General features: G+C 34.1%; 1 protein-coding gene across 1 annotated transcript; it reads right to left on the reverse strand.

Moving 5' to 3' along the window:
- Positions 1-1,806: 1,806 nt before the first annotated feature.
- On the reverse strand, positions 1,807-18,429 carry scu (hydroxysteroid 17-beta dehydrogenase 10). The gene is made up of 5 exons (XM_089649937.1): positions 18,224-18,429; positions 9,374-9,538; positions 7,731-7,895; positions 2,873-3,110; positions 1,807-2,072 (listed from the first exon to the last, which is right to left on the reverse strand). Exons 1-5 carry the CDS (start codon positions 18,230-18,232, stop codon positions 1,882-1,884), a joined length of 768 nt encoding a protein of 255 aa, XP_089506063.1. The 5' UTR covers positions 18,233-18,429; the 3' UTR covers positions 1,807-1,881.
- Between the last annotated feature and the right edge of the window lie 1,048 nt (positions 18,430-19,477).

Raw genomic sequence — 19,477 nt, forward strand, 5'->3', positions numbered from 1 at the left:
TTGTGAAAGTGAATACCTGAAAATATGACCGATGATGTCAACAAGTTCAGTCCATTGAGTACTAAAAGGTAAGAACCTCAAAAATGAGAAAATTCCACGAGGCAACAAAAGTTCGTCGTATTATAATGATGTGAGGAAAAATGAGGTTAAAAAAGGAAATATAAAATAAAAGTCATAAAATTAAACTTTGGGAAGGATTGGTAACCAAATGTCTTCTAAAGGAGAAATCTTTTAATTTAATGATTATTTTAACCAAGAATATATGCGGAACCATTATTGGCGTGCTGTCAAAGCCGGAGACTCTGTATATTTATGCTTAAATACTATTTTGTAAAAATTATAATTTAACTGATACGAGCCATGTTCAATTCACGCCAGCATTTTCTTGAACATTAACAACATTATACTATTGTATTTAAAATGAATTTATATTAAGTCTTAAATCTAGAAAACCTAATTTAATATTATTATTATGTGTGAGTAAATAAGGGAAGTATAAAATCTATTAAATATTAGTTATTTCTTATCTTTATGTAGTAGAAACTATGTATAGATGTTATAAAATAAATAAAACAATACAATTAAAGCCAAGTAATGGTTTATAACAACTAACGGGTTTTATTTCAACGCAAATCACCATCCCAACTACCTTGCATTGATCCAATCGAAGAGAAGACTCCTTACACCTTGTAGTAAATATCTAATGACAGTCAACTTGATATTTTACATATAGAGGGAATATGACGTGAGGTGCCAAAAATGACCCCCTACCAAACAAGTCTTGAAGTAGGCGCCAAACTTGGCGGCATACAATTACAAAGCAGTGTTTCAACATTCTCTCAATGAAGCTATATTGAGCGGTTGCCTGACAAGGTTGAGTGAACCTTAACCCTCTTACCTTCAGATCGCTAATTTTTTAACCATCTTGACTTTATAAATACCCTAGTGCCGATATATCAGGTTCAAATCCCAGCATGCGCAAGTAAATTTTATTTTACCCCTTGGGCAATTTTGAGAGATATTCTTCATAGACAACAATCAACCAGTCTTTTTGGGAGATATATCTCCCAGCCTGACATGCAGGGCTGGCCCTATTCGCGCTCAACGGGAGCAGTCGCCTTCGAGATTATTTTTCATAAAAAAGTCACAATAAACTAAAATACAAATCCGAATATTATTGATTACAGTGATGACCTAACTAGGCATCCACTGGTTTTGACAAAGGGCATCAAAATGTTACTCGTGCCAGGCGCCGTTTGGCTCAGGACCCGACCTGCTGACATGGGTGTCAAAGTTATGCTATCTTATTTAGTATTATGGTGAAAATAAGATTTGAACAGTGTTAGAAAGAGAGAATACTGTACTAACAGTTTGCATTAAAAAAATTACTAAAATGCCTGAAAAAAACAAAATAATTTTATGTAGCAACATTAAGCAGGAAAAAAAAAACAAATTAGTTGAAAACTTGTCTGCCCTTTTGTGAAATGGTGCTTGAGCTCCTTTGGTGCTCAGCTCGCACATTAAAAATAATGTATATTATATTTGCGGCATGCTTCAGAGTGGAAGGTACACAGTATAACCCTGGTGAAATACCATCATTCAGAATTAAAAAGTTACTTGAAATGGGTTGAGCCATATTTGGTGACCAGATCTTAAAAGCCAGGTACATACTTCCACAACATACCCCAATTGGGAATACCATTGTCTCACTGGTTCCAGAAAGTTGAAAGCAGTTGGGACTCTTGTGCAGTAGGTACTCAAATAAAAAAATCTTTATTTTAAGGAATGCAATCAAAGAAAACGAACTTTAAAGATAACAAGTTTTATTTGAAAAATAATGTACTAGACTGTTATATACATGTGGATTTGTTAGTTGTTAAGTTAAGGCTGCATCCGAATGGCTCCATCGAGGCGGATGGTCTCGGCATTGAGCAGGGGGTTTTCGATGATGCTGACCACGAGCATGGCGTACTCCGTGGGGTTGCCCAGCCGCTGTGGGAAGGGCACAGTGCTTGCCAGCAGGGCCCTGGCCTTCTCGGGAAGCTGGGCGAGCATTGGGGTGTCAAAAAGTCCTGAAAATATGAACATACATGTTTAAATATACATTCTTTTTACATAATAAGGAGGAAAAGAAAGAAGGACCAAATCTTACTGGGTGTGTTAAATCTACACAATTTTTGTTTTTATTAAAGCAACAAATATATTGTTATAAGAAAGCGATTCTATTCAAAACGTCACTACCATACTACTTTTCTATGTCATTCTATCTGGGTCCAGTGGTTCTTCGAAGATGGCATTACTGCTAGTGTGAAATTCATAGTAAATTCAATTTCTTAAAATTTGTGAATAAGTTTTTCACCTCCTATGTAAAACTAAACTACATTTGGCACTTACAACAGTATAGTTTTCATATGGAAATATTCGCATTCAACTTTTGAACTTGGCTGTTATTCTGTAAAAAATATGTAAGTGACTTATTTGGATTACAAGAGTACTGAGGTGGATTTTTTGTAAGTCATTGTCTTTTATAATATGAGACATCGGCACCAGAGTTTTTACACAGTCGAAATGGTTCAAAAAGCAGATCTAGAAGACATTACCAGATAGGTGGGCGTTTTAATTTATTTTACAAAATAACCAAAACCGTTTCCGTTTCTCAAATTGGTTACTCGAAATTGTTTAAATATAGCGCAATAAATTTGGACAGTATTACAGTGTCCATTACCAGGGCCGATGTGTAAATTACTACATTACACCTTATTTAGTCTTTGTGTTTGATTGTTTGAATGTGTAGGTCAATAAACACCTCAACAAACAGTGTGACAAAGAACATTTATTGCTGTATTAATTATTAATTAATTAAAGTGACTACCTGGGGCAATTGTAACCACTCTGATTCCTTGAGTGGAAAAGTCTCTGGCAATGGGTAAGGTCATTCCAACGACTCCGGCCTTAGAAGCCGAGTAGGCGGCCTGCCCAATCTGTCCATCGTAAGCTGCCACACTGGCCGTGTTGATGATTACTCCGCGCTGCCCGTCTACATTAGGCTGATTCTCTCCAATAAGACCACCTGTCAGGCGAATCACGTTGAAGGATCCAATAAGGTTCACCTGGAACGAATATAACATGCTATAGAAGGTAGGCAAATAATTAACTGTAGGGTAGGGTAAATGTATAATAGAATGGATTTCAAAGTATTCACTGTTAGGGTAGGTGATAACGGCATGGTATTATTGGAGTTATTCATTGTTATGTATCTGGGAGTATTCATTAGTTATTTATTAATTTTAAAGCTCTGATGGGCTTTTATATGATGCATATTTTACATCATTTACTACATAATACAGTGACAACAGAAGGTTTTTATTTTTAAATCAACACAAAAAAAAAACAAATTTTTTTAGGTTCACAACAAATCTACAAGAAAACAACAAATATACGCAATCGCTCTTTAAATATACCACATAAAAATGTCATTCAGGTATCTCTTGAACACAGGCAAACTTATATTAAATATGTCGATATTTGAGGTGAATTTGTTTGCAAGTGTGTGACAGCGAGAAATAAGTGCATGTGTATGGTAGTTGGTACTGAAGTTATTGTTGCAGAATAATATATTTTGCCTAGTTGCTCGAGTGGAGAGGCTAGACGGCCGGCATAGTCCAGTGGTAACGCATTGGACTGCCATTCCGAAGGTCGCGGGTTCGAACCCGGCGCACGCCGGGATTTATTTGCGCACGCAAATAAATTTTATTTGATTAATTTGTGTTATTTCACAATTAATTAATTAAAATAATATATAGTATATTTGCGGCACGTTCCAGAGTGGAAGATACTACCAGTATCGCCCTGGTGTAAGACCACCATTCAGAATTGAAACGTTGCTCCAAATGGCTTTAGCCGTATTTAGTGACTAGATCTGAATAGCCAGGTACTTCCCCACCTTCCTCTTTCCCTTCCCCACTTACCTTCAGCCTCACAACATCCCCCAATTGGGGATGCCATAGTCTCACTGGCTCCAGACGGGAGCAGTTGGGACTCTTGTGAGGTATTCACTATAAAAAAAAAAAAAAAAAAAAGAGTAGGTATTCTGGAATCTATGAGTTGCAGGAGTTCAGAACAGTCTAGTTTGGAGTGAATAATCTTAAATAAAAAAGTTAGGTCATTTATTTTTCTTCTATTTTCTGGGGAATGTATTTTGAGTGTATTTAGTCAGAATGTATAGTTTATGTGTTGAATAGGTATGTGTAATTTGAAGTTAATAAATCGTAAAAATTTGTGCGGCACACATTCAATATTTTTTATATGAATCTGGTAGCATGAGGACCACACTATTGAATTGTATTATAACAAGCTGCGAACAGATACACAATTTTTATAATCTCCAACGAGTCGAAGTCTTTGATGGTTCTGATTATAAATCCCAGTGTCTTCATACCTTTCGAGATAATAATTTAAGATTTCGCTTGCTATTGTGTACGTGAATAATATGTAGTGGGGTCATATGGGTTAATGTCTTACATTTATCATTATTGAGGAATAAGTTGTAAGCTATACACCAATTATGTAATTTGTCTATGTTTGACTGTAAGATTAGGCAGTCGCTTATATTAGATATTTTTTGTATAATTAGATGTCATCGGCAAAAAGCAGAACTTCTACATTTCAAAAAAATTTATGATATAATTTATAAATATAAGAAAGAGATATACACATAACGCATTCTGATCTGAAACCAATCATACATTGAATTACATTTTGCATACATGTTTCTGCAATCCAAGCCAATAATGATTGACTAAATTATAAATCATTAAATGATTACGCCGGTACATACGCGTGTTGTATCATATAATATAATATTTAAATAAAATAAATAACTTTGTATACACCACTATTAAAAAAGTAGTGAATACAAAGTTATTTATTTAATTTTAATTAAAATGACGCCTGTAATGTTTGGAGTATTGTAACGGGTGAAGGTCATACAGTAATAATACTCTTAGGTGATCTATGTACTGGTATTTATTTGGGGAGCTGCTTGTAACAAAAGAAAGAAAATCCTAGTGTGCATCGCCTTTTATAGCATCTCGCAAGCATGCTATTTCGCTTGCACTTACACATATTCATACAGACATCACAATGCCACAAAGCAATTTTGCAAATTTTGAAGATGTTAATATTTATGATTTTTTATGGATTAAAACAGCTTTATAAATTTATTCCACTTTTATATTTATGACCAGGAAAGTGTCACCTCATAACGGGCAACTTCAGATGGGCAACACCAGTCTGAAGATGCCTGTTATAAGGTGAAACCGGATATAAAAAGTGGAATAAAGTTGTTTAAATCTATAAATGTCAGATTTTAACAGAATTTCATCATGAATTACAGGTTTCCAAATTAGAACCAATTTAAAGCGAATTTGTCATATGGAATGCAGTTCCTTTCAGGCAATCGACTATCCCTTAATTTATTTATTTCCTAGCTGTACCCCACCACGCATTGCTGTTGCTCAGTCTGTCTGTGCAGATAGAGAAACAATAGTGTGTGTGGCTTTTACATCCAACAGATGGCGCTGTTTAAAAAAAAAAACATGATTTTACCTGTCACAGGTGACATATATATAATATAGGTTACATAAAAAACATACACGAATTCGAATGCAACATTGTGACAAAATTTCAAAGCAATCGGTAAAATTTTTTTTAGAGATTTAAGATTTTTAACAAACAAACATTTACATTTATATAATAGATAATAAATAGAGGATAGATAGATAACTCTTTTATACGCCTGTGGTGCTTTTACACTGAATACTTATGGTCATAATTTTTTATGCAAAGGTTAGTAATGAAAAATGGTTTACAATGAGAGAAAAAAAAATATATAATAATCTGAAAATTGTCAGAAATAATATTTTGACATGAAGGATTTTTTTGTTTACATCAAATTTGTTATGTTAAAAATGTTAATATTATTTGTATATTCCTATGTAGGCGAGTTTGATACATAATTTGTTTGAGAACAGTGACAATGAAAGAGGTCCTTATGCCTAGAATGTCGAGTAAGTACTTTTATATTGACTATAAGCAACGGTCGAGCTCCGAATTTACAATTTTTAAAAGAAACATAAGTGGCCTATATTTCATCAATCCTCAAGTATATGTATATTTAAGGTATTTAATAAAAAAGTGCAGTTTATTTGTTCTAAAGGAATATTCTTATGTAGCGACGACCGCGCTGACCCATCACCTCCAGGGGTTATCACAAAGGTTCTCGCAGTACTGCATAATAATATTGTTTTGACTTTCATGCACTGCATTGACATTCAAGTAAAGTTTTTGTGTGAGTCACTTATTTGCTGATATTTTAGTTCCACAAGAATTAAAATCTTATTTTCTTATATTATTCAGATCTCCACAATTGGTGCACCAACGGTATTTGCCATTCACTAGCTAAGTATGTACCTATATAGAAAAGTAGCAAAAATTAATACATAATGTATCAACTTGAACAAAAACATGATTCGCATGGACATTGTGTGCCATCCAAATAATTTGCGTTACATTACATTACAAGCATCTGGCCCGTCATTAGATTCCAGATTGGAATGCAAAGAAGTAAATAACATGTTAATATCAATCAGTCACAAAATTTAACGCAGGTGAAAATGTGGAAAACATTTCGTAATATTATATGAAATTAACATTTTTTTACGTCAATGTTTATTTCACAAAAGTGGACATGATACAGGGTAATTTTCAAACAGGTGGAAAAAAGACAAACAAGAGACCTGTTTGTGCGTAATACACCTTTGAGTAAGTATTTTGTATTGCCTAGTTCTTCTTGAAACAACTTTTCTCTGAGCAACAGCTGAATAATTAACTAGCTACACAATTGTTTAAGTAATTGTGAATACAAACATTGCAAAAGGGAACAGAAGTACTCACCACAAAATATAAATTATAATGATAAAAAAAGTTTTGTCTGCTGTCTTAGTATGAATGTATTTCTAAAGTTAGCAAGTTTGTAAATGAGACTATTTTGGTTATTGCTCCTTTGGGAAAATTTACGCAACGCAATACAACAACCAAGTGTGCATAATAATTATAATAATTGCACTTGATACAAACATGCTTTATTACAGTGTTCAAATCAACAATCAATACATACAATTACTGGAAAGTGATACTAAGTGACGGGGGAAGCATGTAAGTATTTAGAAGCATGCCAGTGTAGCCTTAAGGTTGTACAGGCATCATTGGCACATCCCTTCACATTAAAGCAGGTGTTAACCATTTGAGTCACTGCAGAAATGAAAATGCTGAATTTCTTACAAATAATAAGTTCAGCAACTTGAGGAAGAGATGACAAACTAAATACAGCAGATTGAAGAAGTGTACACAAATTTCTGCCAATATACTGCAGTATACTTAACGCCACAGAGGCAAAAAATAACTATGCATATCCCAAGAGAAGAAGGAAAATAAATTTCTGGGAATTAACTTTCTTTCTTCTTTTGTCGGGACATGTACAGCTTTTCAGTCTCTGTGTAATGCAAACCGCTTGCAGGTGTGTATTACAAATACTGCCGTTCACTTCTATACAATGCAAGCCCCCTGTATACAGGTGTATGGCAGTATTCGTACTCACTTTAATAATTACAAATACTGCCGTACACCTGTATACAATGAAAACTCCTTGTATAGGCAGTATTCGTACTTACTTTAATAATTTTGCTGAATTCTTCCAGAGGGTATGGCTGCTTCTTCTTGAAGTTAAAGGTTCTGGCTGCGCCGCCAATACCAGCGCAGTTCACCGCTACGTCCAATTTGCCAAACTTCTCCTTGGCGAGAGCCACGGCATTCTGCACATCAACCTCCGAGCACACCTAAAAATCATTAAACTTATTACAGTTGATACAAAATTGAAACATTTTGAAAGTTTTTTTAATTAAATATCATGTTCTTCCACCATCGTGTTTTTATTTTATATTTTATCTTCTCCTTCTATTCAGGTCAGGAATCTATCGCTTCAACAAATCTCCCTTCAAGAGTCGAGACAAGAGTCCCTTTCTGGGCTACTTCTGATTCAGTCCCAGCTTCTCCTCATTCGCCTCGCCGGTTCAACGTTGTTATGGTAAAGTCAGCTTTAAGCCCTGTTTAAGGCTGTTTTAACCATACCTACGCTGTGGTAATTAAACCCGATTTTACGTGCTGCTTTATATTTACACGGCGTTTATGAGTAAATTTGTAAAATTAGAGGCAATATACTCTGGGCTAAGAGTAGTCAAGGTAAAACAAGAGAATTTTTGTTAAGTTCGGGGGCTATTGCTAAATGTCTGTGCAAACAAAGAACACTTTGGACTACCATCCAACTAAATACAATTGCTGCAAAATTGGACTGTTTTGCAGCATTTTTTTCTTTCTTTAAATATGATTACATATATAAAATTATGATATGTATATGTGTGTGGATAAATGTTACATTTTATAACATTGTTATCTTTTTTGACTGGAGGTGTATCACATTAGTTATCTTGCTTATCAACTTACATGATATTATAATGCACTGTAAACAAGTGTATGAAATTAGAGGTCACATAAAAAATGAGTGTCCAAGTTTGAATGATACCATTATACAATTGAGCATTATTGAGAATTATATGGATTATTATTATTATCTTGTATATATATTATTAAATTTGTATTTTGAATAAGTTAACAATACTAATAACAGCCATAAAATAAAGATTAAGGAAAATGCTAGAAGTGTTCTGAACGGATTCACTTATTAGTTATAAATATATTATACCTGCTTGGTCAAGGGGTGAGGCTCTCAATTAACAAGCCAAGGTTGCAGGTTCAAAAAACAGCGTGCGCAAGTAAATTTTATTTGATTAATTTGTGTTATTTGAAAATATACTCAATTAAAATAAGATATATTTCTGGCACATTAGAGAGCGGAAGATACTCTCATTATCGCCCTGGTGTAAGACCACCATTCAAAATTGAAAAGTTGCTTGAAATTACTCTGGCCGAGTAATTTATTTAAAATTTCCCCACTATTTTCAGCTGCCCAATATACCCCAATTGAGGATGCCATAGTCTCACTGGATCCAGACGGTTGGGAGCAGTTAGGACTTTTGGGCAGTTTCACATTAAAAAAAAATTAGGTTTTACTTCATATTAAGCATGAAATAAAATTCAATCATAATGAGAGAAAAATTGTTGTGAATTGGCACAGGGAAAATACTCTTTCTCTCTTTGTGCGACAGAAGACTGAAAGGTATTCAAAGTAAAGTACAGGAATTTAAAATGGTTTAGCCATATGGTGTCAATGTAGGTGATATAATTTGTATGTACTTACATCGACTGGAGAAAAGATGGCATTGCTTCCGATTTCCTTGCTAAGTTCATGCCCCTTGGAGCTGGGCAGGTCGCAGATGACGATCTTGCCCCCCTCCTTGATCAGCCGTTCCACTGTGGCCTTGCCGAGCCCTGAAGCACCCCCCGTCACCAATCCAACCATTCCCTGCAATCAATAACTGCTCATTAGGAACATTCAAAAATTACAAAAGTACAAAATTACAATTATGTAGAGATAAATCATTGTAAAGAGATTCTTGCTTGTGAAGTGGTGTACTGAATGAATGATAAAAATATGGCAATTTACGTTTTTAAACGCGTATTTTGCGTACTGTTGTTAGAGAGCGGGAGACGCTTAAAAGCGTTTTTCGTATTTGTACACTATTGGTAAAGCGCGGGAGACGCCAAAATGCGTTGTACACTTAGAGTAACAATATATTACGATGATATTATGATGTTGGTTACTCTGTGAAGTAAAAATTATGCGTCAGCTCTCGTTAGACGTGTACTAGGTACCTGGCAATTCGTGGAATTAGGTTCGGGTGGCCGGCCGACTGTGGTCATAAAACATGCACTTGAAATAAAATAACTGTAAGATAAATGTTTTTTTTTTTTTTTTAATATTTACATTTCTTCAGTTTTAAAGTGATATTGTTTCGTTCAAGACGTTTTCTATTTTCTTTTCTGCCTACATTCTGCTTTAAAAATTTCATACAAAGTATTTGTGTACTGTGCTCGAAAAGTTATTTGTTGCATAATAAAGGGATATTTTTTCATAAAAAATACCCTATAAAAATGGACTACGGTAATGATAATCGATTACAATAAATATATGAAAGGCGCTGACCGAGTAGACCAATATCTTTTGTATTATACAACAACAACAATACGGAGAGTGCACACGCATTATTTTTATCCTAACAAAATCATCTAAAGCAGTCATAAAAAGTATTAAATTCAAAGTGTTTCACCTAATTATATTAAATTAACACTGGCTTAAAGTTTACTAATTGTCAGAAAAGTATATAGTGCATTAAAAGTGTATAAAACAAGGATTAGTGTAATCAAGTGACAGTTGTTATAAGCCCCCCGCGCCCGCACCTACACCGCCCGCGCCGCCAGCGGTAGTACTTACACGCCCTACCAAAAATCCAGGGGTTCACAACTGTTTAAAAAAAAAAAAAAAAATAACAATGGCTCTGAGTGATAAAGCTTCGCAGTACATTACCAAAGTAAATGCGATAATCAGTGGATTGATCTCAATCGTTCATGAGCCTAGCAATAAATTCTCTAAGGAAAATATCGTAAAAATAATACCAAAAACAACCGAACTTATGGCTACGATTGCAGAATTGGTAGTCGATTTTGGAGTAATGCAAGGAGAATTAAATTCAATGAAAAATAATACGCAACTCAGCAGGACCAACCCGATTGACATTAATATGGGTGATATTGTCACCGAAATGGAAGATAGGGCCATCAGATCTAACAACGTCATATTATATAACGTTCCCGAGAGCTTGTCTGATGAAAAGGCAGTCATCATTACGGAAGATAGAGACAAAGTTTCTTCGGCTATAAAAGCTATCGACCCGTCATTAGATCTAATCAACGTCAAAGTATTCCGACTGGGTGCCAAGAAAATTGCCAACAAAAATCGTCCAATTAAATTGGAATTTACAAACAATATCGCACCGAGAACTCTCCTACGTAATAGCACCAAATTTAAAGACGGAATCAAAGCAAGTAATGACTTAACCATCCTCCAAAGGAATCAATTGGTGGAGCTTAGAAAGCAGTTATTGTTCCGTCAAGAGAATGGTGAACCAAACCTTACCATAAAGTACATAAACTCCAAACCAACTATTGTTACAACCCTTCCAAAAAACGGCACAATGTAAACAAACTGAAGTGCTATTACCAAAATGTCAGAGGCATGAAAACTAAACTTAAGGACTTTAAAATACATGCCCCAACACTGCCACATGACATCCTCATTCTTACGGAAACCTGGCTGGAACCATCCATCAACTCTGCTGAGCTTGGTCTACCCCACCATCATATTTACCGGTCTGACAGAAGTCAACAAACCAGCGCTAAATCTAGAGGCGGTGGCGTCATGATAGCTGTCAACAAGATACATCCTTCAAAACTTCTGAAAACCAAAAATTCTAATGTGGAGCAAGTTTACATTTTACTAAACGGCAAAAATCAAAAAAATATCATAGGCAGTGTTTATATTCCGCCATCATCAGATATAAGTGTATACAAAAGTCATTTCGAGGATATTGAACAACTGTCGTTTAAATTTCCAAATAGTAAAATCACTATCATCGGTGATTACAATTTACCAAAAATCAACTGGGGTACCCGCGACAATTCTACATTATCTCAAAACTCTAGCTTAACTGACACAGAAAAAGAAATAGTTGAATTATGTGATTTCCTTAACCTAGTTCAATTAAACAATGTAAAAAATGACAATAATAGATTACTAGATCTTGTTCTTTGTACCGACTTGTCAACTGCGGTTGAAAAGTCACTCGATTCAGTTCTTCCCCCTGATTCTCATCACCCACCTTTAGATATTACTGTATTATGTAACCCTATAAAATGCCAAATTAAAAACCAGACACAATATCCTAACTTTAATAAAGCCAATTATGTTGCAATACGCGATTATCTATATAACACTGACTGGTCTATACTAGAAGGAGGTAATCTCGATGAGAATATTAAAGTCTTTTACGATCATCTATATAAAACCATAGAAAACTTTGTCCCAATTAGTTATAAACTATCTTCAAATTTCCCTCGTTGGTTTAGCAAGGACCTCATTAACATAGTAATTGAGAAGAAAAAAGCGCATAAAATTTACAAAGAAACAACAAATCTTTCTGATTTTATAATTTTCAGCAAGCTGCGAAAAGATTTTTTAAAAATTATCAAACATTTGTTATAATAATTACATTAAGAATGTGGAATTTTCGATTAGTAACAATGTAAAACATTTTTTCAACTATTGTAAAGCTCAAATTAACAACAACCTTGGCATACCTGAAACTATGCACTATAAACTGAAAACTTCCTGTAAAATCAAAGATATTGTCAATTTGTTTGCAGATTTTTTTAAGGATGTATATGAAACAGATATCCCTGATGAAGACATTCCAAACTTTGAGTCCGATATAAATTTACAACTATCTCAGATACATATTGAGATTAAAGAAATTGCAGCATGTATCAAACTACTGGAACCTAAATCGTGCTCAGGGCCAGATAAAATTCCCCCCGTATTTCTAAAAAACTGTGGGAGTAGTGTCTCTTACCCTCTGTACCTACTATTTAATCAATCACTTTTAACAGGCAAGTTCCCACAAATATGGAAAAATAGCTTTCTCACTCCTATATTTAAAAGCGGAGACAAGTCTTTAGTTGAAAATTACAGACCAATATGCATACAATCGTCAATACCAAAAATTTTTGAAAAGTTAATTCTCCAAAAAATATGTTCTTGCATAAAATTTAATATCTCATCATTTCAACATGGTTTTATCTCTGGACGATCTACCTTAACTAACCTTACACTGTATGAACATTTTATCTCTGGTGCTCTTGCTAATAGAGAACAAGTTGATTCAATTTACACGGATTTTAGTAAAGCCTTTGATAAGGTTTGCATTAAAATTCTTATAAATAAATTGTCAAAATTAGGAATAAGTGGTAATTTATTATGTTGGATTAAGAATTATTTATCAAAACGTGTACTAACTGTCTGTATTAAAGAACACTTATCTTACGAATTTGAAGCCACTAGTGGTGTGCCTCAGGGTTCGCACCTTGGTCCAATATTGTTTATACTATTCATAAACGATGTCACTTCCATATTCACTGATGTTAACATATTATTATTTGCTGATGACATGAAAATATATAAAATCATAAAAAATATATACGACTGCTTGTCCCTCCAATCCAATTATATAAAATTCGTAGAATGGTGTACCATTAACAAACTTACACTTAACATAAAAAAATGTCAAATCATGAGTTTCTTTAGAATTAAAAACCCTATCAAATATAGTTACTCTTTTAACAATCACAGTTTATTGTCAGTACCTGTAATAAGGGACCTTGGAATAACCTTCGACTCTAAACTACTATTTACCAATCACATTGATATAATAACGGGTAAAGCAATGAAAATTCTGGGCTTCATTGTAAGAATTTGTAAAGATTTTAAAAATATCCAAACATTTAAAATACTATATACAACTCTGGTTAGGAGTCATTTAGAATACAATTCCCCCATATGGAACCCTTTCTACAAAAGCCATGCAAACTCCATTGAAAGAATCCAACGCAAATTTCTCAGATCAATTAATTTCAAATTAGGTATTCCCGCGGTTGACATAAACTATGAATCTTTATTACAAAAAATGAGACTCTTATCGTTAAAAGATAGAAGAATACTCAATGATCTTATTTTTTTATTTAAAATAAACAATAACTGGTTTGACTCCCCTGAATTGGTCTCATTAATAAATTACCATGTACCTAGTAGACCGACTCGACTCAAAACACCTTTCCACTGTGACAATACTATGACGAACGCAGAACAAAACTCAACCATAAATCGCTTGCATATTTTAGGCAATGAATATGCTAATATTGATCACGCTGCCGGTAATCTGTCTTCATACAAAAGATGCGTTAAACTAAATTTGTTTGCTAGTACCACGTAAATACATCATGTAAACCACAGACATAGGAATTAATAGACGAGAAGATAATGGCGAGGGGTAAAATCAACTGTTGAAGAACGAAGGGGGTTAAGCTGACTGTGATTCGTCAATAAATCAATCTGACAGTAAATAGGCATCTCGCATTATAATATCACCATTTAGTTCTTAAAAGTAAAATCTGCTTTTGAATGAATAGACATTTTTACATGGGAGCGCAAATTACTCGCCACGTTATGAACTAATTTGCGAAGTCCAAATTCGGCAAAGTAAATTTCTTCTGTTTGCAGAATCGTAGTTAGTTTCAGAGTATTTAGTTAAGACACTTTTACAAATGTTTCATAATTTACTTACCCCAGTAAACAACTATGAGCACACTTGAGAATCGCTACATTGTGATGTGATAGTATATGTTTCTAAAACTGATCCATATAATACGGTGTGAATAAGCTTAAAATAAAGTAAAATAATGCTTACTTATGGAATGTAATACGACAATTGGGTTTATTCTCTTTTTCACATCTATTTTTACAAGTTTTCATATCACAAGTCAACATTTTGCCGTGTTATTTCGTAAAATGAACCGATGATGCCTCGACCATAGTTCGCACAAGAATGATGACGTCACGTTTTCAAATTTCACTTGAGGCCATACGCGAGCACAGCCGGCTCCAATGGAACCGGTATGGGGAGTGGGGATAATACGCTTTTAATCACTTAGGGCAGGTCTACTAATATTCATATGTCTATGATGTAAACATAATATGTCTACCAGTACTTCTAAAACTATTGATGCACTTGAAATCATAAGTACTTGTAAAATTTATCATATCGGTTAACATAATCCAGGATTTATTACTTTTTATATTTAAATCATTGTCGGTACCTTGAGATAGGTATCTTATTGGTACATTTTATTGTTTTATTTCAATCTTTAAATTTTTATTTTTATTTTTACTTTTTCCTAATAAATTATGGTTTGTACTTTAATACTTTATATTTTAAACTATTCACTTTACAATTTACTTTTATACATTATAGTTTTTATACACTACTTATTACCTTACTTTTTACCTATTTTCTTAAATTTTACTAACATTTATACTGTTATTCTTCATGTTGTTGTACTATTATAAGTATGTCAATTATGTTAATGGCACGTGTTGTGCCGTATATGTGTAAATAAATAAATAAATAAATAAATTATTCTATTTTACGAAAAACCACTAAATAGACAAAAAGGCTAGGCGATGTACATAATAAATTGTGCATTATTCAACTCATTTGTTGTGTTCAACTCCGTAAAAGAAAGGAAAATAAAATATAAACAATTTTTTAAGGAAATCGCAGAGCACTGGGTGCCTGATCAGATTTCGTCAGATAATAGTCAAGACCCGGAAACAACACCATCAACATCTGGTATCCAAAAAAAATCTTCAAAATCTGATCCTCCAGGAAGACTATCGATGGATATGCGAAAACATATATTGGAAAAGATTGAAGGCCCTGGTAAAAATAAGAATATACGAAGGCGATGTTGTGTGTGCGCGGTACACAAAATACGTAGCGAAACCCGGTACATGTGTTCATTCTGTGATGTATCTTTACATAAAGGGAATTGTTTCCAACGATTTCATACTTTCAAACAATATTAGTGTTTAGTGGTGTGTATTTTACAAAATATATATACTATCTTGAATGTGCATAAAATGACTAAATCGACAATACGACAAAAGTGCAGTTTTTTCAAATTTGTTTAATTTAAACATAAATATCATAATTGTTTCTTCAAAAATATAAAAATTTGTGACCAGATCACAATAAAAGATTTCGAATAAGGTAAAATACAGAATTTTTTTTTTTAAATTTGATCAATAGTTCAGAAGTTATAGCTATTTTACATGAAAAAAATTTTGCGCGCGAACATGATAAAAATTGCCCGCTTTACGGCGTAGATTGATTAAAAAAACCCCCGCAAACATTGTGTTAACATTGGACAAAAATTCAAATAAAATAATCTTGTACAAATAAAATATAATGTAAGAACAATATAAACTACAGCTTCCAGTTATGTACATCATATTTCTTACAGTTCCCAGTGAACATTATGAAGTGTAAATATACCTTTAAAGCGGGTCTAAATCTAAACAGTTTACTTCTAAAAGTACTGAAGTCAGGTGAAAATAATTATAATTTTGATTTGAAAAAATACTTAGAATTATGTAGTTAGAAAACCATGTTATTCAATATAAAACACCAACTGGTTTCAATTCAGCCCGAACCTTGCTCAGGGCTGAATAAGTATTTTTTAGTGAAAATTATAATTATGTCTAACAACAAAGTGATCTATATACCCACGGAAGAAAGTATTTACTTAAAATTGAATAAATATGATAAGTGACAAACATTTTTATGCACCCATTATGTTTGGGCTAGTGCGGGGTATGAGGAGTGCAGATTTACCAGTACTTAATCATATGTCTTATTTGATGTCACGTCTTCATTTAAAAATAGAATACAATATAAGTGCAAATTGAATTCAAATGAAATCAAATTGAATGCATAATCAACTGTTTACCATTTCGACATAACGACAATTGGTTAAATAACATTTCAGAGCTTGAACTAAAACTCTTCCTGCCATCTGTAAAATTTTTCAATATCTCTCAAATATTCAAATTATCCAAAATGATCTTCTTGCCTTATACAAATTAAAATATAATCAAGTCACCCTATCCCCCATCAATTTTAGAAGAGATTGGCATCCTTAAAAGTCATTCCAATTTCTCGGCCCGTACTGTAAATAATAATATATTCAATGACAATATTTCATCTAGCTTGACTCCCCAGATTGTACTTTCTATGATCTCGCATATTTTTTGGATATCCCTCTTTAAACAAATTTACACAATTTTACAAGAATATTTAATGTTCAAGAGTATATCATGCCTTTAATGGGTACCTATTTCAAATGAGTATGGTAAGCCAAGAAAGAGTTGATATTTACGACAAAGACTCAAGTATAAGAATTTAAAATTCATATGTGGATGTTTTTTTTTATTACGAGAGTTCACTAGCTATGTATTCACATTTCAGACTTCAGCAATGCAAGTAAATTGATAGATACACTTGGGGTGTACTATAAGAAAACATGACAAACACCGCAATACATTTATTCAAAAATGAAGGAACTGACGGTTCAAAACTATTGTTATTTTTTAAATGATAAACTAATGTTTATAAGACAAGGTTTTTAATGCATACACAAAGGATAACAAATTATTATAAGCAATAATAATTAGTCGCTTGAAATATCCATACGAATTGAAAATATCTCCCGAATAAAAATAAATGCCGCTGACGGGAATTGAACCTGCACCTTCTGATATCCGGTCAGGTGCTATTGCCAAATAATTTAATATGTACTAGTACTTCAATCAACAATTAATAATCAATAATTTGATATTGTTTGTGCTATGCATAAAAAAACCTTGTCTTATAAACATTAGTTTTTAAATGGGTGTGTAAGAATCTAATTAGTAACAGCCAGAGTGTTTTGTTGTGAAGGCATTATTTATTTCAAGAAGAGGTTTCGAGAAGCCACACCTTAACAATCGGGTGCAGCTGATCATTTTAGACGATTCCAGAATGCCCGCCACAGTTTGTGTAGACGTGAAATCTGAGAAGAACCCTGTGTCTGTTCAAGAGTAAGGTCAAGTGGACCAAGGATAACAGGACCATCGAGAAGCCCAAAGAGTTCAAGAGGACATTCCATCCGGACGGGAGCCACCAGAATCTTGGAGCAGTCAAGAGGATATCCAAGGACCAGGGATTATCAAAAGGGCATCGAAGGCTAAGGAGCTGGATGATATTCAACCAGAATTGATTGAGCTTAGAATTCTTTCTAATTGCATCCAAGATGAACTTGAAAGTTGTAGACTTTTACTCACGTGATAGACTGCATGAAAACCGGCACATAATTTACGATTGCTTCGGAGCCGTGACAAATCTGACCAAACAAAATCCGCCTATGTTTGCACGGTGAGAATACCCCATCCCACTCGACTTACTATATTTTAATAGGCCAACGAAAAGTTTACTTTACTAACCTTAAACATTGTGGAGTGTTCGAACTTTAAAACCTGAATGAAAAGTGGAGAAAAATCTAGTATAAAGCTCCCAATATAGTTAGTCTTATCAATTGGCCGACGTTAAGACCTGCCTCACAAATAATGATGGACTTTGACTTGGGTTTTCTGTTATCACTTATTATTATTTATTATGCTAAGTTGGATCGTCGAGATTCATAGATATTGTAAATAAATTCTGTGTTTATCCATAGATAAATTTCAGGTAAGTTCAGAAATAGATATGCCCATAGACACAAAACCATTAATAGTCTTTGAAAACATGAACCTAAAAGCCTAGCTACACTACTCGCGAAGTTGATCGAAGTTGACCGAATACGATAGTGTGGGCATGAACTTCACTTCGCTTCGGGCAACTTCGCTTCGCTTCGCCCGACTTCCGATTGTTGTCGGTAAATGCGCCCGAGTCAAAGGACTCGAAGCGTTACTCGCGAAGTTGCACGAGTGTGTGAGCACGCACTTCGAACATCGGCTAACTTCGTCGAGGACTTCGTCGAAGCGAGTAGTGTAGCTGACACTTAATACCATGGACATGAAAACCCTAGGTCCATGCCTAATACAGATACGTCCAGTGCCGGCTCTATCCGGGCGCAGTTGGAGCAGTCCGCTCCGGGCGCCGAATTACTAAGGCGCAAGATTCAGATAATTCCTAACAACTAACGGTAATAACACATCGCTTTGGAAATTATTTTTCATGGAAACGACGCTACGCGAAAATACAAATATCCGAATATTTTTTTATTACAGTAATCTGCTACTTAGGCGTCTTCTGGTTATGACAAGGAGCGCCTGTAATACATGGGCTTAAAAAGACATGCACCTAAAAAGCCCCGGACAGAGCAATTCGAGATCAATTTAGCCGCGGGGTGAGGGGAAAGTACTTATCATATTCACTGTCTCATTACACTCCCAAAAAAAGCCGTTGTAACTGCGTTAACAACACAAAAATAAAATAATAATAATTCATTATGCACCACCTTGTATACAAATCAGTTCAAAAAATAGTAGTACAAGATGGCTGCCAGACAATCTCTCTTCACCCTAGCTTAAACTTCAATGCCATTTACACAAAATCGCACGAATTCTCTGTTCAGGACTTCTAAGGTCCATTTTGAAAAACAATGCAGTAAAATGGGGTTGACACTTTACTTTCATGGATTGGCCTATTTCAACATATCGCTCGCTTTTCTACAATGGGAATGACACAGGCAATTG

Source organism: Hesperophylax consimilis, chromosome 31, assembly GCF_061612785.1.
Source record: "Hesperophylax consimilis isolate HC1 chromosome 31, BYU_Hcon_1.0, whole genome shotgun sequence".
In the NCBI taxonomy this organism is placed as follows: domain Eukaryota; kingdom Metazoa; phylum Arthropoda; class Insecta; order Trichoptera; family Limnephilidae; genus Hesperophylax; species Hesperophylax consimilis.